The sequence below is a fragment of the Vidua macroura genome, chromosome 5 (assembly GCF_024509145.1).
Source record: "Vidua macroura isolate BioBank_ID:100142 chromosome 5, ASM2450914v1, whole genome shotgun sequence".
NCBI classification, from domain to species: domain Eukaryota; kingdom Metazoa; phylum Chordata; class Aves; order Passeriformes; family Viduidae; genus Vidua; species Vidua macroura.
In genome coordinates, this window is record NC_071575.1 from 7,344,322 (window position 1) to 7,368,528 (window position 24,207).

The 24,207-nt window shown below is 40.0% G+C and overlaps 1 protein-coding gene across 1 annotated transcript in view; it reads right to left on the reverse strand.

Moving 5' to 3' along the window:
- The window catches only part of ANO2 (anoctamin 2), a 138,094-nt gene that overhangs the window by 16,194 nt on the left and 97,693 nt on the right, over positions 1 to 24,207 (reverse strand). Inside the window, exons 14-19 of the mRNA XM_053977572.1 lie at positions 21,576 to 21,641; positions 15,495 to 15,696; positions 11,664 to 11,775; positions 10,407 to 10,464; positions 9,434 to 9,534; positions 1,941 to 2,089 (exon numbers count right to left, since the gene is read on the reverse strand). Of these exons, the coding sequence (XP_053833547.1) occupies positions 1,941 to 2,089; positions 9,434 to 9,534; positions 10,407 to 10,464; positions 11,664 to 11,775; positions 15,495 to 15,696; positions 21,576 to 21,641 (688 nt within the window). The remainder of the gene's footprint in view (positions 1 to 1,940; positions 2,090 to 9,433; positions 9,535 to 10,406; positions 10,465 to 11,663; positions 11,776 to 15,494; positions 15,697 to 21,575; positions 21,642 to 24,207) is intronic.

Consider the following 24,207-nt stretch of genomic DNA (forward strand, 5'->3'; position numbering starts at 1 on the left):
TAACCTACTTATTTCAGTGGCCATGATTTGACTCATCTTGACAATTTCTAGAACTTGCTCCTAAAATTAAAAAAACCCAAATAGTTCCCTAAGGGACAGCATAACAAATGGCTAAACATGGGAGCTCCAAGATGTACTTTGAAGTCAAAACACAGATAAGGAAAATTCCACTTTTTTCACTGAAGGACAGACTACTGACCTGCTTCCTTTCTGAGTAGGTGGCCTTAAATGAACCCTTAAAACAAATCTGGCATTTTGGAAATTATGTATTATATTTGGAAACTCACAGCATTGGAGCATCACTTTTCACACAGCAGAATCAAGGCCACTGACAGCAAAACCTAGCAATGCTGACAAACACCACACCAGCATATATTTGTTACTGGTAGCTAAAGTCCTTAGACTTTAGTCCTCCTTGTCCTTAGATCTAGCTAACCAAGAAATTTGGGTTGTTAAAAATAAATATTTCTGAGTTATTCCTGAGCCTAAAAAAAAAAAAAAAAAAAAAAAATAATTTACAGGAATAATGTCTGTGGAGTTTTATACCATTGTTCAACTTCAAAAATTGCCAAGAGGCTTGTTTAAAGTTTACAAGAACAAAAATCATCTTGGGCTGAAGTAACTCATGGAAAAAAATCTGTCCTAAAGGATAACTTTTCAACAAAGTATGATTATGTGCAGGAGGGGATAAGGTAAGAAGTGACAACACAGACAAGATCCTAAGGTGAGTTGGAACAATTGAGAGGGAGATAATGAGAGGTGAGGGATTCTTGATGGCACTACAGAGGGCAAGGCTGGGATCCTAAACACATTAATAGGACATCCCCAAATCTGTCATCACACAAAATACCTCATATACACTTAGACATTTATAGATTTACATAAATCCACCATTCTATAAATTTTAATGTATTCATATTTAATTCAATTATAAATTATATCTACAAACCAAGATTGATTCTGTACAGAGAGATAAACCATATGTGGTATTTAATATTTTTGCCATAAAATATGTTCCCCTTTATATATTTTCACAATAGTGACTTGTGTTAAAACAGGAGTTGCCACATTCAATATTTAACAGATGTCTGGTTTTCCAGATGCCCATTGTGCTTCTCCCTGAATTCTTGTGTGACCTAAAGCTTGGGTTTGCTTGGATTATTTCTCTCCTTTCTACTCTCCTACTCACAGCACTCCTGCTTTCTCCTTCCCTGCCTCTGCAGGGTCTACTCATGGGGCAGGTATAGGGCCATGCTCCCCAGTAGAAGAAAAACATGGATACACTGCAGTGAATCCACTGGAGAGCCATTAAGATGATTAAGGGATGAGAGGACCTGATGAACAAGGAGAAGCTGAGAGCACTGGGATTGCTGTACCACAGGAAAAAAAGGCTCGGGGATCTTACCCATGTGGCCAGTTGGAGGACACAGAGCAAAAACCTTTTCAAGGGCACCCAGTGAAAGGACAAGAGGCACAGGGCACCAATGGAAATGTAGGGAGTGCAACTTAAACATTAAAAAGTCCATGGTGTAAGGGTGATCAAATACAGGAAAAGTTGTTGAGTCTCCATCCCTGGAGATAGTCAAAACCCAGCTGGACAAGTCTCTGAGCAACAGAGCTGACCCTGCCTTGAGCAGGAGGTTGGACCAGCTGATCTCCAGATTCCCTCCTCACCATAGCTGTTGTTTCTGTGGCCAAATGGTTTCGATTCACTTCCCTCAGCTGGGAACACTGGAATATGGCAGCAGAAGTATTAACAGATACTGGGATTCATTATTCCTCTATTGGCACTGTGGTAGTCTCATAGCCCTGCTGGCTCAATTTCTGCAAACTACAAGTGCTGGGGTATTTTTCCCTCTCTCTCATGACCACTTCTGACAAGCAGTCCTATGTAAAGTCATGGTTATTGCAGAAAGGGAAAGGAAATTCTGAAAACTTACTCATTTCCATGTATTCCGGAGTCAGCCCAGTGAAAGGCTCCAAGATGTAGTCGAGATCCCACTGCTGAGGGTCCTTGGATTGGTTGGTGTCCATTTCCTTTACCTCAGTTCTTTCATCCTTCAGCTTCCTAAAGAGCTTCTTAAGCTTCCTGAGGAACAAAAGTTCAGATTGAACCAAGTTTTTTTTTTTTCCCCTAAAAAATTTGGCCCAAGTTTTTGCACAGCAACACAAAATTAATCCTGTGTTACTTTGGTGCATCACAGGGGGAGTTTACATCACCCTGGGAAAGTTCAGATGTTGTTTATTGACAAGCTACTGGAGTTGAACCCAGTACTTTATAATATTATTTCTCTCTAGATGCATATTCAAAGGGGATCTTCCTGAAGATCCTGGAACCTAAATAATATTAGTAATTAGTACTCTCAAGAACAACATAGTGAGTACCTCTCTTTTAACAAAATACAAAATGTAATGGTTTCATTCCACATTTTTACTACAGGCACACTTTTATCTCAATATAAAAATTGGGAACTTCCAGTATAATAAAATTTTAGTGCAAAAAAATTACCAGATGTTCATGGGTTACCCAGAAAAGCTGCAGCTGCCCCATCCCTGGAAGTGTTCAGTGCCAGGTTGGATGGGGCTCTGAGCAACCTGGGCTAGTGGAAGGTGTCCCTGTCCATGGCAGGGGGTTGGAACTGGATAAGCTTCAAAGTCCCTTCCAGCCCAGGCCATTCTGTGATTATGGGATATTTCCAAACAAAGAGGGTGGAAGAATGTACTGACAGCAGAAAAAGCAATATCAAACACTGTCCCACTGAAATGGGGATACAAGTTTAATGACAGTGACAAATAAATTAGAGTAAAATGAATAATTTCTAAATGAAGAATAAAGTTTTCCCAATGTCCCTCTGCCTCCAATGATACTTTAAATTCATATGCATCAGCAACTTCATGCTATTTTACATACTGAGAAATTGCCATGGAAAACCACAGTAGAATGAGGTATTTCTTCATAATCAAGGCAGCAAAATACAGTCAAATTAGTATAAAATAGCCAGATTTATACTTATTGAATATCTTTCTTTTGCAGATGATATTTATCTTCCACAGAAACATACGGCACTATTTAGTTCTTCAAATATGTGCCATGAGTGGAAATCCAGACTAATTCCAATGATGTTTTGCCAATAGTGTAAGCAGGGCTCTCCCACAAAATCTTTCCCCACAGCTTGTGATAAACCCTTTGAACTGTAGGTGTGTGGCCTGGATACAGGAATATTTGGGAGAAGGGGTTTTCCTTTGGACCTCCAAGGAAGCAGAACCACTTTCCCGGACCCTGGCTGCAGTAGCAGGGCAAGGCTGAGGAGCAAAAGTTGGCAAACACAATAAAGGCTTTGCTGTGTGGGTTTATTGCTTCATTCCCAAATTTACACTGAGCCATGGGATCACTGTGTTCCCACAGTGACTGAGAAATTTCTGCACCTACCAGTGTTTAAAGGACCCATTCCATTTCATCACCAGTATGGAGGAATTTGGGATTGGAAGACACTCTTTAAACAGGTCTGGATTGCATCAAGCCCTCTCAGATCCTGGATCATAAACTTTCAGAAATCAACAGGACAACAACTGCTTTTGTTTGAGGTGGAAGGAAGATGTAACTCCCAAGTCTGATGGTAACTTCATCAGTGCTTTTGCATTGCTGATAACCAGGACACTCAGACTGCACAGTTCCAATGAAAGGGTGGGGGTAAATTTAAAATGCTTCACGAGACAGAATTAGATGAATCCTTTCAAAGACATTTACCTCCTACATCATGCAAACTCAGCCATTTCAAGACACTAAATTCCCTTTCTCCCCCTCTGCCTTTTTGGCAGCCAAGGGAACTTGCCTGCAACAGAGGTGATGTAGCATTCAGAGAGTAGGAGGCTGGGGCAGGATTTAAAACAAAGAATTCCCAGGATGCTTTTCCAACATATCCCAATTAATTTCCTAATGTGAGGGACTCTCAGAGGATGGTGAACACTAGGTCCAAGACAATACTAATTTCTGTTCCAATGAAATAATACAAGCTATAAATGTCCCTCACACTTCTATGGGCAGATGAGAGTGAAGATGATCTCGTTGTCATGGCACAGCAGCAGCTGAGATAAAATTTGGGTGTGTTTAGATGTGAAAGCTGTGCACGTGTGACCTAATCCTTCAGCTACAGCAGCACAGAATCGAGTTCTGTGCTGTTTAATGCATACACACACCTCCCACGAGAATCCAGTAACTAAAGCAATTGTTGTTGTTTTTAATGTTTATTTGGGAATACACCAAATCCAGGGCTCAGTTGCTCAGAATAATTTTTAATTTTTCATCTGGTTATCTCTAAGCCAGGCATGATGAACAGCACCTTTAACCATTTGGAGTTCAGCTTTGAAGAGTGTCTGTATGCTTCTTTTTATGCATTTTTTTTTTTTGAAAGATCAACTGTCTGAAAGCAAGCCAAACCAATTATTTCAAATTTTCCACAAAAACCAAAAAGTACCTTTGTGTCATATCCAAGCATGTGAAGTTTGAGACCAAGCAGAAATGTGTCAGAAAGATAAAGGAACAGAGAAGAGGGATTTGTAGGGTGTTATTCTCCAGCTACACAGCAATAGGGCAATCAAAATGAGTTTTGCAGAACCCTTTATCTGTAGTTATGATTGTGGAGCTAAAATTGAGTATGCTTTTTAAATGCCTTTGTTTGAAGTCTGTTCCTTAATTACCCAGATCAACATTTTTAAAGAAAATTGACAGAAAATGAGTTCTTTTAGCTTCTGATTTGTTCCTGCCAGGCAGCCCCCACAGTGAGGAAGAGGTAGGTTTGCCCATTCAGGATGGGTGTCCCAGAAGCTTTGTGCTGAAGAGGCTCATGCATCAAAGATTCATGATTCCACACAGGTCTGGGCAAAGAGGGAAAACTGTAGAGCTGTAGAATAGCCATTATTTCTGGTCCTTTTGCCAGGGAATGTCAAAAAGCAAGGTGCATCCTTAAGGAGACATCCTGAACAGCATGTGAGAGGAATGAATGCAGGATGAGGAGGGAAGAAAATTACCAGGTTTTTGTCAGGCTGTATCTAGAGCAGATAAAAACGACACTGCAGCTTCTCACAGGGGATTGGCACCAAATTATTGTATTAGGTAAGAGGTGGGAACATGGTTGAATTATGCTGATTGTAATTCCCAGTATAACCAATAAGCACTGCATTATGCACGTTAACAAGCATCTGAAGTGAGCATAAAATCACTACAGCCCCACCTGTCAATAACCCTCGAGATTTTGAGAAAAAAAATGATGAAAAGAGAGAAATCAAGCTCCAAGTGATCCTGGCTGGGCTGTAAGCTCATGGTGATTAGATGAAGGCTCCTTTTCAAAAATCAGAGAGATGATTCAATAGTTTCTCTATTGATACAGTAAGAAGGAGCAGCTGGATTTGGGGGATCTAGGGGAAAGAATGGTGATGACTTGGGAAAAACGAGAAATTTGTGGAGTGAGTGAGAGTGGAATAGATAGAGGTGGGGCATCTGGAGGGCAGGTTGAAAGAGAACAGATGCAGGAAAATCACTTTGTTGGCACAAGTGTTTGTGTCTTCAGTGGTTGTACAATTGGGATTGTTCAGCCTGGAATAAAGAAGGCTCCAAGGGGACTTAATTGAGCCTTGCAATGCCTGAAGGGAACCTATGGGAAAGATGGAGAGAGACTCTTGACAAGGGATGGAGTGCAGGCAAAGAGGGAATGGCTTCACACTGACAGAGAGCAGGCTTACATGGGATATTGGGAAGAAATTCCTTTCTGTGAGGGTGGAGAGGCCCTGGCACAGGGTGCCCAGAGCAGCTGTGGCTGCCCCAAGGCCAGGCTGGATGGGGCTCTGAGCAGCCTGGGATAGTGGAAGATGTCCCTGCCCATGGCTTGGAACTGGGAGGTCTTTAAGGTTCCTTCTAGACCAAACCATTCTGTGATTCCATGATTCTATGAATACTTGCTAGAACAGAGATGCATGTGGAGGTTTTACATGAAAAGACAGAAAGCCCCTAGAATCCAGCTGCCAGGAACAAATGATTATGTATAACAGGTGGAATTTTAAGGCTCTCCTTCCAGTTTATGCTTTTTGATCTGTAGGATAATGGAAAAAGGTGCAGAGAGAAAGCTAAACAGAAAAGATTCTTAGGTTGAGTAGCTTGTGTCTGGACAAAAGGAAGAGCAGTGACCCAGACTCTTGTGTCCTTGCCTGTAATTTTTTTTTCCTGCTTTTGGGAAGGAACACTGAAGATCCAGGCCTTCCTTCAGTCATATTCCTACAATCTGTTCACATAAAGAAACACCTTCTCACATTCACAGGCACAGGACGGAGGCAGGGGAAGAACAAAAGTAAATTTCTTGTTCTCCCACAAATTTTTGGTACAGCCATGCTTCCTTGGCACATTCAGATATCCTGGATTCTACAAGAGTTTCAGTTGTGTTTGGGGTTTATTGGTTTCTCAATCAGAGGAAAACAACAATAAAAAACAGAAAAAGAATAAAAAGGCAAAAAAACCCCACCCAAACCTTTAATTAAGAATAATTTAGTAAAGGTGAAAAACAACATAAGAGATAACAGCTATGAAGGGGCATCTTTAAATGGATTTTATTAACTCTTGGTATTTTCATCCTGCATATTTAAGTATATTTTGAAGGAAGTGATGGAAATTGATGCTGAATAGAAGGGCCACAACCATGGCCTCACTAAATTCAATAGTTTTGCTGTTTGCTTCAATAGGGCCAGGATTTCACCCTAAGGGTTTAGCACCAAGGTCAAAGACAGAGAGTAATAAAATAACCACATGGATGTTTTTTTTTTTCAATAAGTTCAGAAAAAAACAGGACTGAATAAAAAGGGTCTTAAAAGAAGTCTGGGTTAAGGCTTTCAAGCCCTGCAGCATTTTAGGGTCAATTCCTGTGGCAACAGTAAAAGAATGATGGTATGTGACACATCTGAGTGAACTTTGGCATATTTACATCTGTTAAACTTGTGAATTCCAGACTCACAGAACACACATTTCAGTTCAAGAGGGCTTAGTTTTCTATAATTTTATAATTCAAATATTGTTGAATTTACCTAGCTGGTTTGCTATTGCTGGATGCAGAAATTAAAAAAAAAGAAATCACGCAAGGTTTAGGAGACCAGCAATTACATCATAGCTGTGGCAGCAGTTTCTACAGGAACGTTGAAGGAAAAGCAAGGATGTGTCCCCCAAAAATGCAGGGCTGCCACCTGAAGTTTCTCTCCTCACCCAGTACTAACCATGGATAAAGCAGAATGAAGACATGGAAAGATGCTTTCCAGTTCTTTCCAGTTTGGGGTTCTAGGAACAAAAAGGATGACTGTTGCTTGCAAACTTACTCTATCATCTACTCAGCAGTATTTTTTGAGGAGAAAGAGAAGAAAATGGGGTTTGTGATTTCTGCACATCAACTAAAACATCTTGGGTTTTCTGGTGAATGAAATTGAAAGATTTCCTAAAAACAAAAAAAAAAAAAACAACCTTGATTTCAGTGAGGGAAAAAATGTTTTTGATGAGTGCCATCAGATACCTCAGCAGAGAGGTGCTTCCATGTTACAGATGTGTGGGGGACAGCACCAGATTCTGAGGACCAAATCACCATTTATGATATCCCCTTCTGTCTCTCCACATGGAGAAGGTTGGTGGTAGCACCTGGACTCTGCCCACAGTGAAAATATGGGGAGCCAATGGAAGAATCTGTGTATCCACCCCGACTCTCAGTCCCCTCCAAAGAGGCACAAGGCAAGGGGGGATGAAAAATGCAGCTGCTGGTACCCTTGAGGAACCAGCCCAAACCAGTACAGTGGTCCATGCAGGAATAGGAGGCTAATTCTGATTTAATTAAGTGCTCAGTGATTCTTCTGGTGCAAACAGGTCCAGGGGGAAGGGCCCAGCCCTACAGACACACACACAATTTTCTTGGGAATGCAGACAAGCAAAGGAAAAGCAGATATGTTTACTCCAAGATGACAAGATAGCATTGTGACTGAAATGAGGTATTTATTTGGAAGGGGAGGATGAAAGGATGATTGTTTTTAAACAGTTTTAAAAATTGAGGCCACCACAGTTTGTTAAATGAAGAGTGGGGGAGCAGATCTGAGAGGGGAAAATGAGATTAAATTATTGCATTCTTGCACCGAAGGGAGGGAAATGAAAAATAATTGGACATGACTTTCTGTTTGGACTGGATCAGCCCATGCTTTCATGAGTCAAAAATAATAAATACAGTATTTGTATTATAAAATTCCCATTAAAAAAGTCCAGTAGCAGTAAGTTTTTGGAAGACGAGAAACAAATTACAGCAGGTTTACATTGAGAAAGCTTTAAGCCTTCAACATGTCAGATATTTTGGGAATGATTTACCACCCTTTTCTCAAAATAAAATGTAAATTCAATGAGATGCAGACAGAAAACAGGCCTCCCTATTGAACTTTGACACAAGAATAATGAAACCATCCATAATCTACATTTGATTTGTTTGGGAATTTTTTCTCTCTCTATTTAAATTCCTTGCAAGAAAAAAAAAAAAAAAAGTTCTTGCTGAGAAAAGGGAGGAAAAGGGCTCATTTGAAATATATTTCATATCTTTTAAGAATCACTCCTCTTGATTTCTAGTTACTATCACCACGGCCTTATGGATGTGACCTAAAAGCTGCTGACACCACAGTTGGAAGATTCTGCCTCATTTCAGCAGAGCTGAGTTGTCTAAACCTCACTCTTCATCTCCAACATTTCACAGGCCACTGCCACCACGAAGCAAACCTCCCAAGAGGCAGGAGCAGGACTTTCTCAGTGGATTCCCAGCACCTGAAGATCCCCTTGGCACTGGTGAGAGACAGGGAGATTTTTCCTGCTGTATTTGGAGCAGGGAACTGAGCAGTGAAGCAGTCCATGCAGAAAGGCACTGAGCTGTCAATGTCTCTGCTTGCTCCTGCATCATCCCAGAATGACATAAAGGCACCTTGGAAACGTGTGGATTTCATCCCCAAACCCATAAAATAGTCATAGATCTAGTAATAGATTTTAACATCTTTTATGGGCTATTGCTTTCCCCCATGCTATCTCCCCTCCAATTTGTGCTAATCTGTATTCAATGCTGCTGTCCTGAAAGCTTCTCTGAAACTTCCCAGGAGATCTATCATACCTTGCCTGTTTTCCCTGGTTTCTAAAATTAATTTGAATCAATTATTTCATATATTCCATCATTTTCTTTAAGCCATTTAGTGAAGATATAGCCAATTATTCAACATAAAATACAACCAGATCATTTCACCACAACAGAAAATGTGATTTATCATCACATTCAATTAGAACCTACTGAAGGCAGTGGCAAAAGTCCCATTTAGCTGAATAAGGATCAAGGCTTTGATTTACTGTGCCATAGGAATAGCACATAATGGAAAAGGCCAGAATACATACGGGATTCCAATTTCAAAGAGATTGTTTTGAATCAGTTGCTTTCCAAGCATGATGATGCTCAGCTGAATGCAGAGTTCCATCAGACACCCTCCTGGAGCACACTGCAATTAAACAAAACCAGAGAGTGTGAAGGGATTAAGAGAATTAATTTAAAAATACCCACTTGGGAAAGCTCCCCACCGGGAGCCCACTGTCCCTGCCACCAATTTTTGTGGGATCATGGAGCTCGTAGATTACTTCAAATCTGCGTTTGACAAGGTATTTCATCTCCACTCATAAAACTGCATTATGGAAAATATGCAGAGCTCTGAAACAACTCATGGTGCCCTGGGGTTCCTATATTTCCTTTAAAAATATTTACTATATAATCAATGTAATAAACATAATGCAGGATCACCAATACTCTTCCAAGCTGATCTCTCCCATGGGGGAAAGAAAACATTCAATCTTGCAAAGACTTTTTTGTCAGCTTTATTGTCAAACCTTGAGTACATCTCTCAGCTTTCAAGGGAATACCCACAGCAATCCCCTTCGTGAGAGGATTAAAAAAAAAAAAAAAAAAAAAAAAAAAAAAAAAAAAAGTTTATAGGTTTAGCACAAAATGGCTCCAGGTCTTTAAGCTATTAAAATTGCCAGCTTCCAGCAATCTGCAGAATGGGAAGCCAGGTTCATACTTCCCGAGGGCCTCAACCAAATCATGGAATGTTTGTGCCTTAGTACCCAGCTGTAAAGCCCAGAGATGGTGAAGCTTCACCTAAGAAAGACCATGGAATAGTCAAAACTGCAGAAAGAAAGAATATAAAGTTGCCTTAGATGGAAACCCTGAGTTTTTCCTGTTCAAGTTGAAGATTTAACATCTTGTTTTCTATGTGTTTTCTATTTTTCCTCTGTTGTCTTTAGTCCACTGAACACTGTACACATATTTCTTTGTGTAAAGGATTTTATTTGTAATTTGAATTTCAAATGTACTTACCTCTTCCATCCTATAACCTTCAAACACATACACATAACGACCAGGACGGCCAACAAACCTGAAAGCAATAATAATACATAAACTAGCATAAAAACAGAAAAATAAGCTAATTTTGACACCATGATTTAATATAAAAACATAAAAATAAGTTAACTTTGAAATCAAGACTGTTCATTTGTATTAGTAAAAATATTTCAGAAGTTCCTTCTTAAACATGAATTTTCAAGGGCTCAGCATCTATTCAGCTTCAATTATTCCAAAGAAATAGACCTGTACAACTGTTTTTCTACTATATCTGGATAAAATAATTTCAATAAAATATTTTTCAGTGCTAAAACCCCTCACTTGATTAGAATGGCAAATAAACCTGGGGACACATATCCTAGTTCTCATTCTCTTACATGTGAATAATGCCCTGAATGGAATTATTTACACATCTATATGCAACCAAGACTCTTCTGGCTACACCAGGAGAAACAATGATATTGACTATATTCGAACCATACAACACAAAAAGATGGTCAAAAGAAGAGAGAATTTGGTGACTTTTTTTCATTGGTGTCTTACAATATTTGCAACTGCTGGCAAAATGCATCATTAACCCTCAAATGAAAGGTACCGGATAGGATTAGTGAAGAGCAGAGATTAACAAACTTCACAGACCCCAAAAGGAAGAGTAAAATGGTAGGAAATAGAATCCAGAGGATGTTTTAAACATTTTTTTTGGCCAAAGTTTTAGCAAAGAATAATTTTAAGCTTCCCATTCAAAAGCATGTGGATGACTGTGTCCCAAAAGAAAAGGATTCTGAGCCCATAGGAAGTCACACTTATTTAGCAGGACAGCTGAATTAGCTTTTTGGTCAATCACTTCATTTGCCAGTTGACTGTAGCTATTTCTTAATTTGATACACAAGAATAATGCAAAATAATGTGAAAGTAATAGAAAAAAGAGCTTCATGATTTTAAATGAAGCAGGAAGAGCTTTCTTTGCTAAATGATGCTTCAAGGAAAATTTGCTAAACTGTGGAAAGTTAAAGCCTGTAATCACCACCATTCATTATAAAAACAACACTTTTTTAAAAAAGCAAAATGAATTATTAACTTTAGATAACCCTGTCAAAGATATTTTTTAAGAGCTGGCAAAGATGACCAGTCTCAGGCCTTTGTGCCCATTTTTATACACAGATCCACTAATGAAGACACACATATAAAAATGCATATGCAGAAATATATATATGTAAAGGATATTTATCCTACCTTCCTTTAAAAAAGGCAACATAAAAAATTGATGCATAAGAATTCACAAACTTCAGTAGGAATGCCTTCAAAATCAGTCTTTCCTCAAAAATTTTCTCTGTTTTTGGTATTTCTGGAAGAAAAAAAACAAATCAGAGAACTGAATCGGTAAGTAATATACAAATCCCTGAATCGCCAAACACGTACAAAAACCCCCCAGACTTCAAACTTTGGGCTTATATTAATTTTTCTTTTGTACCTTTAATTTGTACCAAAGCCACTAGGTCTGTCACTGAGTCCTAATTTCCAGAGATATTCCATTCCACAAAGCAAAAGCAGTATAAATTACTCTGCTGAATATATGGATATTAACATACACGACTATATCTGTTACACAACTAAAATAACAAAACATTCATATTCTCAATTGAGGAATGCTGAAAGCAAAGTACAAAGACTTTCAACCAGAAAAAAAAAACAAAACAAAAAAACACCTTAAAAGCATCCTTAACTTGTAGTCCACAAGCCTTCTTTTCTGTGGTGAGATTGTTGATATGTTTGATGCTAAATACAAGACTAAATACATTTCTGAATAAGGTATTAAATAAATTAAGTGCAAAATAAAGGCAGATTTTTGTTAACAATTCACTATATGTGTTCTGTTTTTCAAGATTTCTTGGTTTAAATATTTTCAGTATTCATTACTCTGTTCCCAGATTTATTTTCAGTTTCTGTGGAAATTTTATGGCAGCAGAAAGCAAGGTATAAGACAGAGGCTTTTCAAACTCATGGTAGGATCCTTTTTTAAAGATTTTATATGGGTGAAACCCTTGTGTTTCTCTGCTCATCCTGAGCTGTATCTAATGTAAGAGAAGATCAATTTATGATTAAATTTATCATTCTTGGCTGAACTTCTGAGGCACAAAGAAAGTGTGGAATAATAAGGAGATCCAGAGCTCTGGCTTAAGGACTGCATTAAAAATACTGTTGTACTTGTACAGTTTTGTTTCAGGCACAGTTTGTGTGTTCTGTTTGCTTTGCTGTTGTTTTGGGGTGTTTTTTCTTAAAAAAGCTGCATGATTATTTTAGCATTAAAGGAATAGAAAAGCCTAATAAACCCTCACTGCCTGACTTTCTTTGTGATACTTTCAACCACATTTTCGTAAAAGATCAGTGCACAACCTGATGAGCCTTAATGCATAACCCACCTATAAGTATAAAAAAAGCTTAATTAAACATTCAAACAATTTGTAGGTGATCCCACACCCTGAATAGATCTGCAAGAGAAAAGCTCAGGGCAGCAGGAATATCAAATAACAGCAGGGTAACTTTTCATTTCAGAGAGAAAAATCCTAAACTCTGCCTTACAGAGAATCCCCCCATGGATGAGCTCAGCCTCTGGATGAACAATTGCACACCATATATGGTCCCAGAGGCTCCCTCAGACATCCTATACCATAGCTTTAATGGCATGTATAGAATTTGTCCTCCAGCCCCTCGGGTGTGTTGCATGAGAAATGTGTTCAGCCAGAATAGGTGTGTTAGTAACAGAGAAAACTCCCTCATCCCCAAAAAATGAAACACTCAGTGGTGGGTTGTTATGCCAAAATTAGGCAGCTGGAACTTTGCAGGTGGAGGATGAGTTGAGCTATGGGTGGAATGGGCCTTAGCTCTCTGAAGGAGCTGCTGCCTTTGCAAGGGACAAACACGAGTAATTTTGATTTTGCCCCCATTTCACTGGTTCTCCCTTGGCCTCAAGGAAGGGTTGAGGGTGAGGAAGCCCTTGCACAGGTTTCCAAGAGCAGCTGTGGCTGCTCCATCCCTGGAAAGCCAGGTTGGCTGGGGAGCAACTCAGAGAACCTGGGATAGTGGAAGGTGTTCCCTGCCCATGGCAGGGGCTTGGAATGAGGTGAGCTTTAAGGTCCCTCCCAACCCAAACCATTCTGTGACTCTGAGTTACAGGTGAGCTGTAAATCTTGTCTGGCACCACCTGATTACTGAAGATGATCTATTCTCCCTGGGAATAGCAGGATACCATCTGCACTTTGGCTGGTCTCATCTGTGATGAAGGGCATCAGTGCCTCACTCTACTGGGCCCACAGGGGTCCTGCTCCATCCTGTACGAGCTCTCTGTATTGATAACAACAAAACTCCTACTCTGTTCCTCCTGACTGAGGTATTGAGGTATATGCATGACTCTGATCCCATGATTAACACAATTGCTATCACTGCTATTCTTGTGCTTACAGATGTAATTTTTCACCTGAGCAGAGATTCAAGTGTACTTGGGGCAGGAATACAAACTTATGCTGTCAAGAGCTACTCCTTCAGCCCAACAAGTGTGTTCTTCAGCTTGTGGGTTAAGTGCAGAGTGAAATGAGAATTGAGAATGTTTTTCTCCTCCCAGCAAAATGAGAGTTCACAAGTTAAGCAACATTTATCAGCATGCATGAATTGTAATTTTTTTAAACATTTTGATTGCATTTGGCATCTGAGCCTAGCGCAGGAGAAAGCTGCCTGAGTGAACTTTCTAACTCATGTAATTTGTAGCATTAGAGATTATTCTGACTGGATCCTTCATAAACAAAACATCTGATGGTTGATTAGGAATGCTGCCCTAATAAATATAGGATTGGAATTAGATGCAAAGTGACAGGAGGGCAATAATCAGCAAGTAAGAAATTGCTTTTTTTTTCACAGTTCAGCCTGGTGCACATTTCAAAGGGAGAGATTTTCCTCCTGTACTTCCCAAACAGAGGCCGTGGCAGGACCTGGCACTTCCCAGCTCCCAGAGAAGTCTCTTCATCTTTTCCTACTCTTTCCACACAGCTGTGTGGTTCCTTAACATTTGTGCTCTTTCTTACCTGGGCAGGCACAGTGAACAGAATTGATCAGGTCACACACAGTTAGCAGCCTGTCACTTACATGAAAGCTGAAAATCCGGGTACAATTTTGGTCTGAACAGTGAGCCTGAGCTCATTTATGCCACTAGAACAGAGTGGCATTTGTGTAACCCTGCTATAACCTGCCCAAAGCCTGGTGCAAAACAGAAATAAACAAACAAATGAACCCCCTAAAGTGGCAATTTATGAAAATTAATTGCTTTGTCTTCATTTCTTTCAAATACTTTAGGTATTTAATTTAAAATAACAGGACCATACTTCCAAAATTTAGGATTGGACCTCTAACAACTGCAAAACTGTAGTTTGTAATGTTCTTCCAAAAATAGGACTGAAAGAGATGTTTTCATTTGTGATGTTAAAAGTGTTTTGAGAAATTGAGAAGAAACAGAAGTCCTAAAAGTAATCTCATGTAAAGGCACTATCAGTCAACATTCTTGGTCTAATTTATATAATAAAACAAAGCCCCAGCCTATACCCCTATTAGTAAACATCTTTAGCCTAATGTATATAACAAATCAATACTTTAGGCCTAAACCTCTATAGGAGTCAAAGGAATGACTTCCCTTCAAAAGAAATAAATAGCCAGGCTTGCAACAATATTTTGATGTTTAAGATAAATTTTGAAAGTCCAACCACTAACTGCAGTACAAATCATTAATAAACAGTCCAGCCCAGACATGCCCCTAAAATGGAACAAAAAATCGTTTGAGCAGTAAGGAAATGGTTAAAACTTCCATCAGGGAAACAACATCAGTGTAACTTCGTCAGAGCCATCAACATTTTTTAAACAACCCACTGACTTTCTGCAGCTCTTAGCTTAAAGAGGAACCTTCACAGGCCTGAATGTTTTCACTGGCCCTGTCCGGGAGGAAATTCTCCTCCTGGACCCTCCTTGCACCCCCTGGTGTCAATACATGGATTAATGAGGAATGTGGTGAGGCAGTTTTACCAATTTCTGTCAGCCATTTGGCCACAGCTCCATAAATTTCATCGAGGATGAGGACCACCACGAGGTTAATGATGACAGCAGTGGCAGTCACGGTCACTCGAACGTTGGACCTGGTTGTCTCGTTTGCACTGAAGGACAAGGCTGCTGCTGTGGTGATTCGGTACACGATGACACCAAACACTGCTGAAAATGCCAGCATGATCTGCAAACAAATGAGCACACAGATTAGTTCAGCCTGGAAACAGAAGCTGTGGCTGGGAGGTTGGGTGTGTTCTATGAATTGGCATCGCAGGGTTGTTTCTTAGTGCGTGGTGACAGCATGCAGGTGATCGAATTAAAAGGTTCTCCAACAAACAGGGATGTAAATAAGAAATAAGGAAGTGGATGCACGGCTCCAAACTGGCACAACAATTCAACTGACACAAGATGCTTCACAGCACCTCTCCTGTGAAAACAGCCTGGGAAAGTTGGGATTGTCCAGCCTGGAAAAGAGAAGGCTCCAGGAAGATCTTATACCACCTTTCAGTATCTAAGGGAGGCTTACAAAAAAGAGAGAAAGTGACTTTTCACATGGGCAGGTAGCGGTAGGAAAAGGGAGGATGGTTTTAAACCAAAAGAGGACATTTTTTGTTAGATATTAGGAAAAAATTCTTCTCTGTGAGGGTAGTAAGGCCCTGGCACAGGTTGCCCAGAGAAACTGTGGCTGCCCCATCTCTGGAAGAGACCAAGGCCAGGCTGGACAGGGCCTGAGTGTCCTGATCCAGTGAGTGGCGTCCCTGCCCCTGGCAGGGAATTAGAATTAGATAACCTTTAAGGTTCCTTTCAACCCAAACCAATCTGTGATTCTTTTATATCAATTCCATGGATTCCTGCAGATGGGCACGTCCATTCTGATTAAAGCTACACACATCATTCATGCAGGGAAATTTGGGCATTTTGGGTTCAAAAGCAGGAATTAAGCAAGGTCTTTTATCTGGCAATAGATTCAGATGGCTTGAGCTGAAGGGCCTATATTTATGGTGCAGACAGGTAAATGGGCTTTACTGGCTCAAACAGCTTCACCTGTGCACAGCAGAAGTGTAAACTTACAAATTTAAAAATAAAAAGCTTCCCCTGTTATTATTCCTTTAAGGCTGACCTAAGCAGGGTTATTAGGGCATTACTTTACATTTGTGTCCCAGAAATCACTTGGTATCCCTGGCATCCTTTGTGGGCTGGCTTTCACCCATGAGATGAGGAAAGTTGGCCCCGCTACTTAAGGTCAAGTTCCCACAAGAAGAATTTGAATTTCGTTGGGTTGTGGTATTCTGTTAAAAAAAAAAAAAAAAATCTAAACCAATCCACAATGAAAAAGAAATCATTAAAACAATAATAAAAAATAGCAAGTTTTCATCATCGCAGCACAAAAGGGGGAGAAGGTACATTTTTCCCCTTCATTTTTGCCTTTAGCAAGAATTCCAGTGTACATTCATTATTTTAGGTAAAACATCTTGAGATCCTCAGATGAAAGAGACTACCTCAATGTGAAAGATTAGATGACTGCAATTATTAAAATGGGCCTAGGGGCCCAGATTCAAAACATGGGTTAAGGAAATTTAACAGTTCATTTTAATGATCCAGCAATAGTTTATTGAATTCCTGTATGCAGAGGAAGGTTGTTGCATTAAAAGGAACTATTGCAAAAGAACCACAACAAGAATCAGAGTTAAATTATTAAAGGTTGAAGGTGAAAACTGGGCACATTTTGTTTTTATGAAGAACTAGTAAACATACTAAGAATTAATTATTTGGAGAAACTCCTGGACATTTCAGATGAAATTGTCAAATATGTTTTGTCAGCAAATAGTAATAGTTAGACCTAGTAAAACATCTAATTTTACTTTTTAAAGAACTGTTTCATTAATTTTAAATGAAATGTTGGTGAATGATAAAAGCCTGAACCTGAAACAGTTTAAATGAGAACTTTTCAAATGATATTAAATATTATTTCCTTTGGTTTTGTGGTTTTCATTGTGTCAAGGAAATATTTCTGGTTTTTATATCTATTTTTCTTTTGACTTACCTACCAAATGAACAGACAAAAAAATCACATTCATGATGAACTACCTTGCTGTGACAGAAGGGATGCAGGAACACATAACTTTTCCTTGCTTCCCCATTATAATCACTAGAGTAGAGAGTAAAATCCCCAACAAAGGAAGAAAACAAAACAGCAACACCTGGTATTAATTTACTTCACCTTCCACCTCTACAGACACCTTAAGCTCCTTTCTTTTTCTTAATCTGAGTCACAGAATCCTCCTTCTTAATCAACTTCCTGATACTCTCTTCCTGTTTCTTTTCCCTGTGGATTTCTTTGCAATTTTTTCACTATGGTGGTGGACAAGGAAAATCAGCAATTGAATGCCTCATTCTGGAGCAGATGAGATCCTTCCACACACACCTCTCTCCATCACGAATTCCCACTTAGGAATGGTACCTTAACAGTACAGGAAGAAGAGTTGAGAACAGTCCACACTAAACAGAAAAAGAGGAAATTTCAGATCATGAAAGTTCAATAGGAAACTCTTGAACCTGACCAAAGGATTTTAGGGATCCCTTGCCCTGAGGAATGTTACTGGAGGATGAGAGTAGCAACCTTTTCAATCCATGCAGTGCCATAGCAAGGTGTACAAAGTTACTGAAAAAAAAATGTTTTATTTGTTTAAAGAACAAAAATATTTGCTTTGCAAAAGCACCAGGGCTTCAGAAACTCTCAGTTGCTCAGCTGTTTTTAAACATCTGCTTAGACACAGATGGAAAAACACTCCTTTAGGAGTCTTCATTATCTGTACATCCAGCAAAAAAGAGAAAATTGAGGAGGGCCTGTAGGACTGCACAGTTACTGTGAGCACAGTTCTCACTCCCCAGACAGTCGCTGAGGGGGAATGGTTCCTGTATCTTCACAGGATTTGTCTCATTCCTGAAAATACCTCTTCTGCCCAAATTCCTGATCAGGCAGGCCACCATTTGTTCAGGTGCCCACTTTGGGGTTTGTTGTCACTGCCAACATTCCCTCTGGCCATCCTTCCCCCCCATTATGGCAGTTTCTTCCCTGAATAGCTGAACTAGTCCATCCAGGACTGAAATGCTTAGAAACAGATGTGAAAATTGGCTGCAGAAAAGGTCACCTACTGAGCCTGGTATGAATGAAGACAAACAGGAAAGCAAACTAGATCTGAGAAGGAAGTTATAAAACCCCATGGGCTAGGCTGCTACCTCCATCCAAGTAGGATAACAATTTAATGTCCAGATAGTTCTCTGGCTCCCCAGTAGGGCTATTCTAGAGTCAATTATTACACCATGTGAGTGAGAATAGGGTGGAAGCGGCTGAACACTTCTGCCATGACACAAATTGATTTTCTTCCTTCCTCTGGCTGAGCCAAACAAAGAAAAGCCCCAGTGATGCATTGCTCCATGCCACCCTGCTCTCTTCCAACACTACTGGCACTTGTATCACCAACTCAGAAATCTCTGCCACAATATGTGCCTTCTAAATATGGGGTTTATAAATTGTGACATGTTATTGTTAATCACACTCAAGAAAAACTTTTAGATGCCCAGCTGAGCCCTGATCTCCTTCTACCATTGATCTCAGTCTGCAAAAATAAGACTTGTGAACTTCTGTCCTACAATCCCTGCAAAACGCATAGCTTAAATCAGATTTGGATCTTCTGCCCCCTCTGCAGTCCATTGAGACTTTGTGTACAACAAAAGAACTGTGATCAGATTTTAAAGCATCCACACATGTGTGAATTAATCCTTGGAATTGTTTGGTGATGTAAGATTAGACAAGAGCAGCAAACACAATGGTTTTTTTTTAACCTGCATTTTGAAAAAAACAAACAGCATGCCTAGCTTAATACAGACAGAGAAAAAGCCAGAAAGAAAAGACCACGACAAATTCTTGAAAGAGGATTCACAAAAGTGAAGTACACAACAGAAGTATGGAAATAAAGGGGAAAAAAAAGCAAAGAGGAAAGATTTTACACTAAGAAAACCATTACCAGGTTCAAGAATCCCCATGGAAAGTGTGGGATGTAAAGCTCGGGGAAGGAGGGACAGAACAAAACAGTATCACTCTATAACAACATAGAAATCTTCATGGAAAACACCTATAGATTTGGAACACCAGACCCTTTTGGCCTGGAAAAGGTAGCATTAAAATTCAACAATCAATTCTGCAGCACTAGGAATTGCTATGCACTTGTGTGCAGGTCTGTGTCTGACTCTTGTACCCCTGCACACACATGTAAACTCAAGATTTTATTATTTATTTTGTACATAGGCCTTACAGTTAAAATAATTAATTTGTGTGAATAATAATATAGAGGTTAACAAGACCAATTATGTTTCTCAGTACAATTCTATTTCTCAGACTGACAACAAAACTTCAGTCTGATCTTTCCAATTCCTCTTTAACTAATCTAGCAGGAAAAAGGGAAACATCCCATAGAGTAAAGAGCAGATTGCAATATACATGTAGGATAGCAGAGCATGCTCTCCCTCATCAAGAGTTGGCTTGAATTTCATGCATGGATTGCAAGTTGTCTCCTGAAGGTACTTACATATAAATAATGCTCAAAATATTGCAAAAACAAGATCATTGTGTCCACTTTGCCAGATGGTGCAAGTCAGTCTAGTTCCACTAGTCACAAACAGAAGTTGAAGAAATGGAGTTCTGCATTTTACATCTCACAAACTGTAGGTAATAACCCTTTATAAATCTTTCTGAGATGTTACAGTAAGCAGGGAGGGTAATACCTAGGCTATGAGTCAGGAAAGCACTTTAAGCTCATGCTTAGGGGAAATTTAAACATGTGGTGAAAGTCAAGAGCACATGTAAGCACCTTGTTTGCAAAAGAATGACTTGTAAAAGCTCAGTCAGGGCTGTGTGCTTAGTCAGACTCAGTGTGGCCTGCTCTAAGTCATGACTCACGCCACTTGAGAGGCTCTGTCTAAAAAGCAAATAGTGAGTATGGCCTCAGGATGGTAAACTCCCTCAAAATGCTACAAGTGCATGCATCTATGACACATCTAAAATGTGCAGAAAATATTCTGAATATGCAATGCATACATCTTCATAAATATATAAGCATATCTATAAGGGTGTAGATATTAACTTCAATGTGAGCATTTGATTGTCAGAAAAAGAAATGAAATCTTCTCAGGACATCTGGTGCAGTATATGCAAATTTGAGTAAATTAGAAATACACTTAGGTATCTTAAAATAATTTAGGCCCCAGGTGAGTTTCCCTAGTTACATGCTGCAATGGTGTAAACAGGCCATTTCATTGCCATTTTATAGTGGCTGTAGATATGAACAGAAGCTTTCAGTCAGTAATTACTGTAACCAGAGGGATAATGGGATCCTTTACCATGTAATTTAGGGTTTGTTAGCCAGGCCTTCCTGTTGCTGTTTACAAAGTCCAGCAGCTTCATGATGCGGGTTTTTTCCTGGAAATTTGTCTTTTGACTAGGACAATGGTGTCCCCACTTTACAGGCTGCCCTGCACACCTGATTCTTGTTCCCAAGGGAGGACTGTGTGCCATGATCTTACTGTATACCATGATCTACTGTACACCATGATCTACTGTACAATCCATCCCTGAATGTGTCTTGGATAAATATTTCTCAGCAACTGATTTATTTCACCTGGATGTCGCCTGTTCAGAGGCTCAACCTTTCTGAACGTCACTGTGACCAGCATATGCAATACTGTGCTCACAGCTAAATATCAATGTTATCCCTTCATTGGATAACAGAGATGGAGCAGAAACCTTGGGGGAGAGGCAGAATTTGTGTAATGAACTGCTGGCATTACAGCAAATCAGACCTTCCACAAGTAGCCTTTGGAAAAAGAGAATAAAGCTGGAGGCAGGCATTGAGCTCCATGAACCATCCTAGTATTTCTCCAAAACTGACCTTACTTTACAAATTTTTAACATATTTGAGAACAGCAATTCAAGGGTTTCCTTCTAGATGCTCATGGCAAAGTTTCTCACCCCTAATAAACGAGCAGAAATGCAAATGATGTTACCATAAATAGAATCAATCCAAAGTTTGCTGCATATCCAGGCATGCGGTCACTCCATGTCAGCTTCTCCTTTTCATTCTATAGCAAAACACATAAACAAAATAACAGATGTAACAGAACTGTACAATAGGAAATATTAGAATTAATAGAATTTATTGTTGAGAGCCATTCTCAATTCCCCTGCTGTGATTTTGAAGTATATTATGCGATTTAGAACACTGATATTTTAAAGTAGATTTTAATTTGAGATAAAGGAGGGGAAGAGTCAATAAGACATGTAGAAAATGTCTGCAAAATTCAGAAAATATCCTATGCAACTATGATTTAAGTATTTGAAAACATGTATTCAAGTCTCACTAAAGTTCATATCAGGAGAAATCCCTGAGATTGACCTCAATTCACATTTAGGCAAAGCAAGATTCAAGCATTTATTTTGAATTACTTCTTGTAAAACTACAGAAGAATAGTGCTTGAGACAGAAACCATGTTAAGAAGGCTGACTACCACTGAACCCAGATTTTTTTTTTTTTTTTCTGATGGTCACAAGCACCAAATGTGACCCCTCAGATAATTCTTGGCAAGACACCCCAATCCTTCCCCTGGTACTTGTTTTATAGCAGAGGGAAACTAGAAAAGCAAGGCCCCTCTGATCCCTGCTGCCAACCTTGTTTTTTTCATGCATAAACAGCATCTCCCTCTTCCCTGCATAATTTAAAGCAACTGTGATCAGTGAAATCCAGTACGCTTTTCCCCTCCCCACACAAACTCAGCTCCAGCCCCAGCTTCATGTACATCTAAAGAAGACATTTGAAGATGGATTTATGTGAGAAATACGATTCCCTCATCTTAAAATAGGTTTCTTAAAATAATAATAAGGTCGCTTCTTTGTTTAAGTTAAACTAAAACTATATAATCAAATTAACTCAGGACACAAAGCCAGCTGCTGTTGGTATTTCTGTGAAGCACCTCTGCTGCCCCATGGACCAGTACTACCCTTACACTGGAGTTAGCCCAGAGTGATTCCAAATTTAAATTAATTTAAATCAGATTAGAACTCAGGTCAAAGGTTTCCTATAAACCATTTCTAAGGCACAATTGCCCACGGATAAACATAAAAATCTGGGAGCATTGTGCCTTTGTAAGAAGCTTTCCCAAAGTAGCATTAGGAATGCAGCATTTAAGTGCAGAAATGCAGCTGTGGATTTTCTAGCCGGGATGTGGAATTAGACCTAGGACACAACCCTGCCTACACATCCACTGCCATGGTGGTGGTGCCTCAGAGACTGTGGGAGGGAGCATTACTCAGCAGCCCCTCTTGTGACCTCATCTTTTTCAGGACAGTCCTGGCAGCACTGGGGCACAGCAGACCCAGCCAGAAGCACCAATAATTTGGTCCAGTGTACACAGCACAAAAATACTCTTTACAGTTCATACACAGAGTCCAGCACGTAGCTGGAAGGCTACTTGAAAAACCATTCCTGTGAATGCACACATGCATTTAATTGCATTTTGGCTGTTACCACTCAGCAATTCTACAGGACATAAGAAGTTCTGAGGGATTATATTCCCAGAAGTCCTGAAGGACGCCACATTTTAGTTTCACTAGGGGCTGTATGGGGCTGTGGCTGGTGTGGGGCTGTGCTTTGTACTTGTGCTGAACAGAGGGCTGATAATACAGAGGTGGGTTTGTTATTGTGGAGCAGAGCTTACACTGAACCAAGCCTTTCCTGCTTTTCCTCTGCTACACTGCTGAAAGAATTTAAGAGGAGACACAGCCAGGACAGGTGACCCCAACTGACCAAAGGCACATTCCAAACCTTATGGCATCATGATCAGTGTATAAAGAGGGGAGAAGAAGGAGGAAGGGAGGGATGTTTGGAGTAATGATGTCTGTCTGTCTGTCTGTTGCATGTGATGGAGCTCTGCTCTCCTGGGGATGGTTGAACACCTGCCAAACATGGCAAGCAGGGTATTAATTCTTTGTTTTGTTCTGCTATAAAGCTGCCTTTATCCCAACCAGGGATTTTCCCCCTTTTACCCTTCCCATTCTCTCCCTGATCCTGCTGTTGGGGAATGAGTGGTTGCTGGCTGAGGTTACACCAGGATGGTCAGCAGGCCGTCTTCTCAGCTCGCTCTTCCATGTATGTGCTTCCTTGAACCTTATTTTCCCATGAGTTTGCCATGGACTGTAGCACTCAGCCAAAGGGAGCTCTGAACAACGTGAGGAGTTGCTAAGCCAACGTGAAAATAAAGGCAATGTTGGATGAAGAAACTGAGCTACTTAGCATACACTGCCAAAAATAAATTTGGAAATTTAACTCAATATCCCAGATCTCCCAGTCCATCCTAGTCTATCCCAGTCCATCCCAGAAGTTTCAGCTCCTCCTAGTCCCTACCAGAGCTCCTAGTCCATCTCAGCTTTTCCAAGTTCATCCTAGTCCATCCCAGAACTCCCAGTCCATCCAGGCAGTGGAAAGCTACCTTCTGTTCTTGTGACCAGAGACAGGGTCTCTGGACCCTGGAAATGGGATGAAGCTGAGTCGGGGGAGGTTTAGGGTGGATAGCAGGAAAAGGCTTTTCCCCCAGAGGGTGGTTGGGCACTGAACAGGCAATGCCCATTTCCCCAGGGAATTGT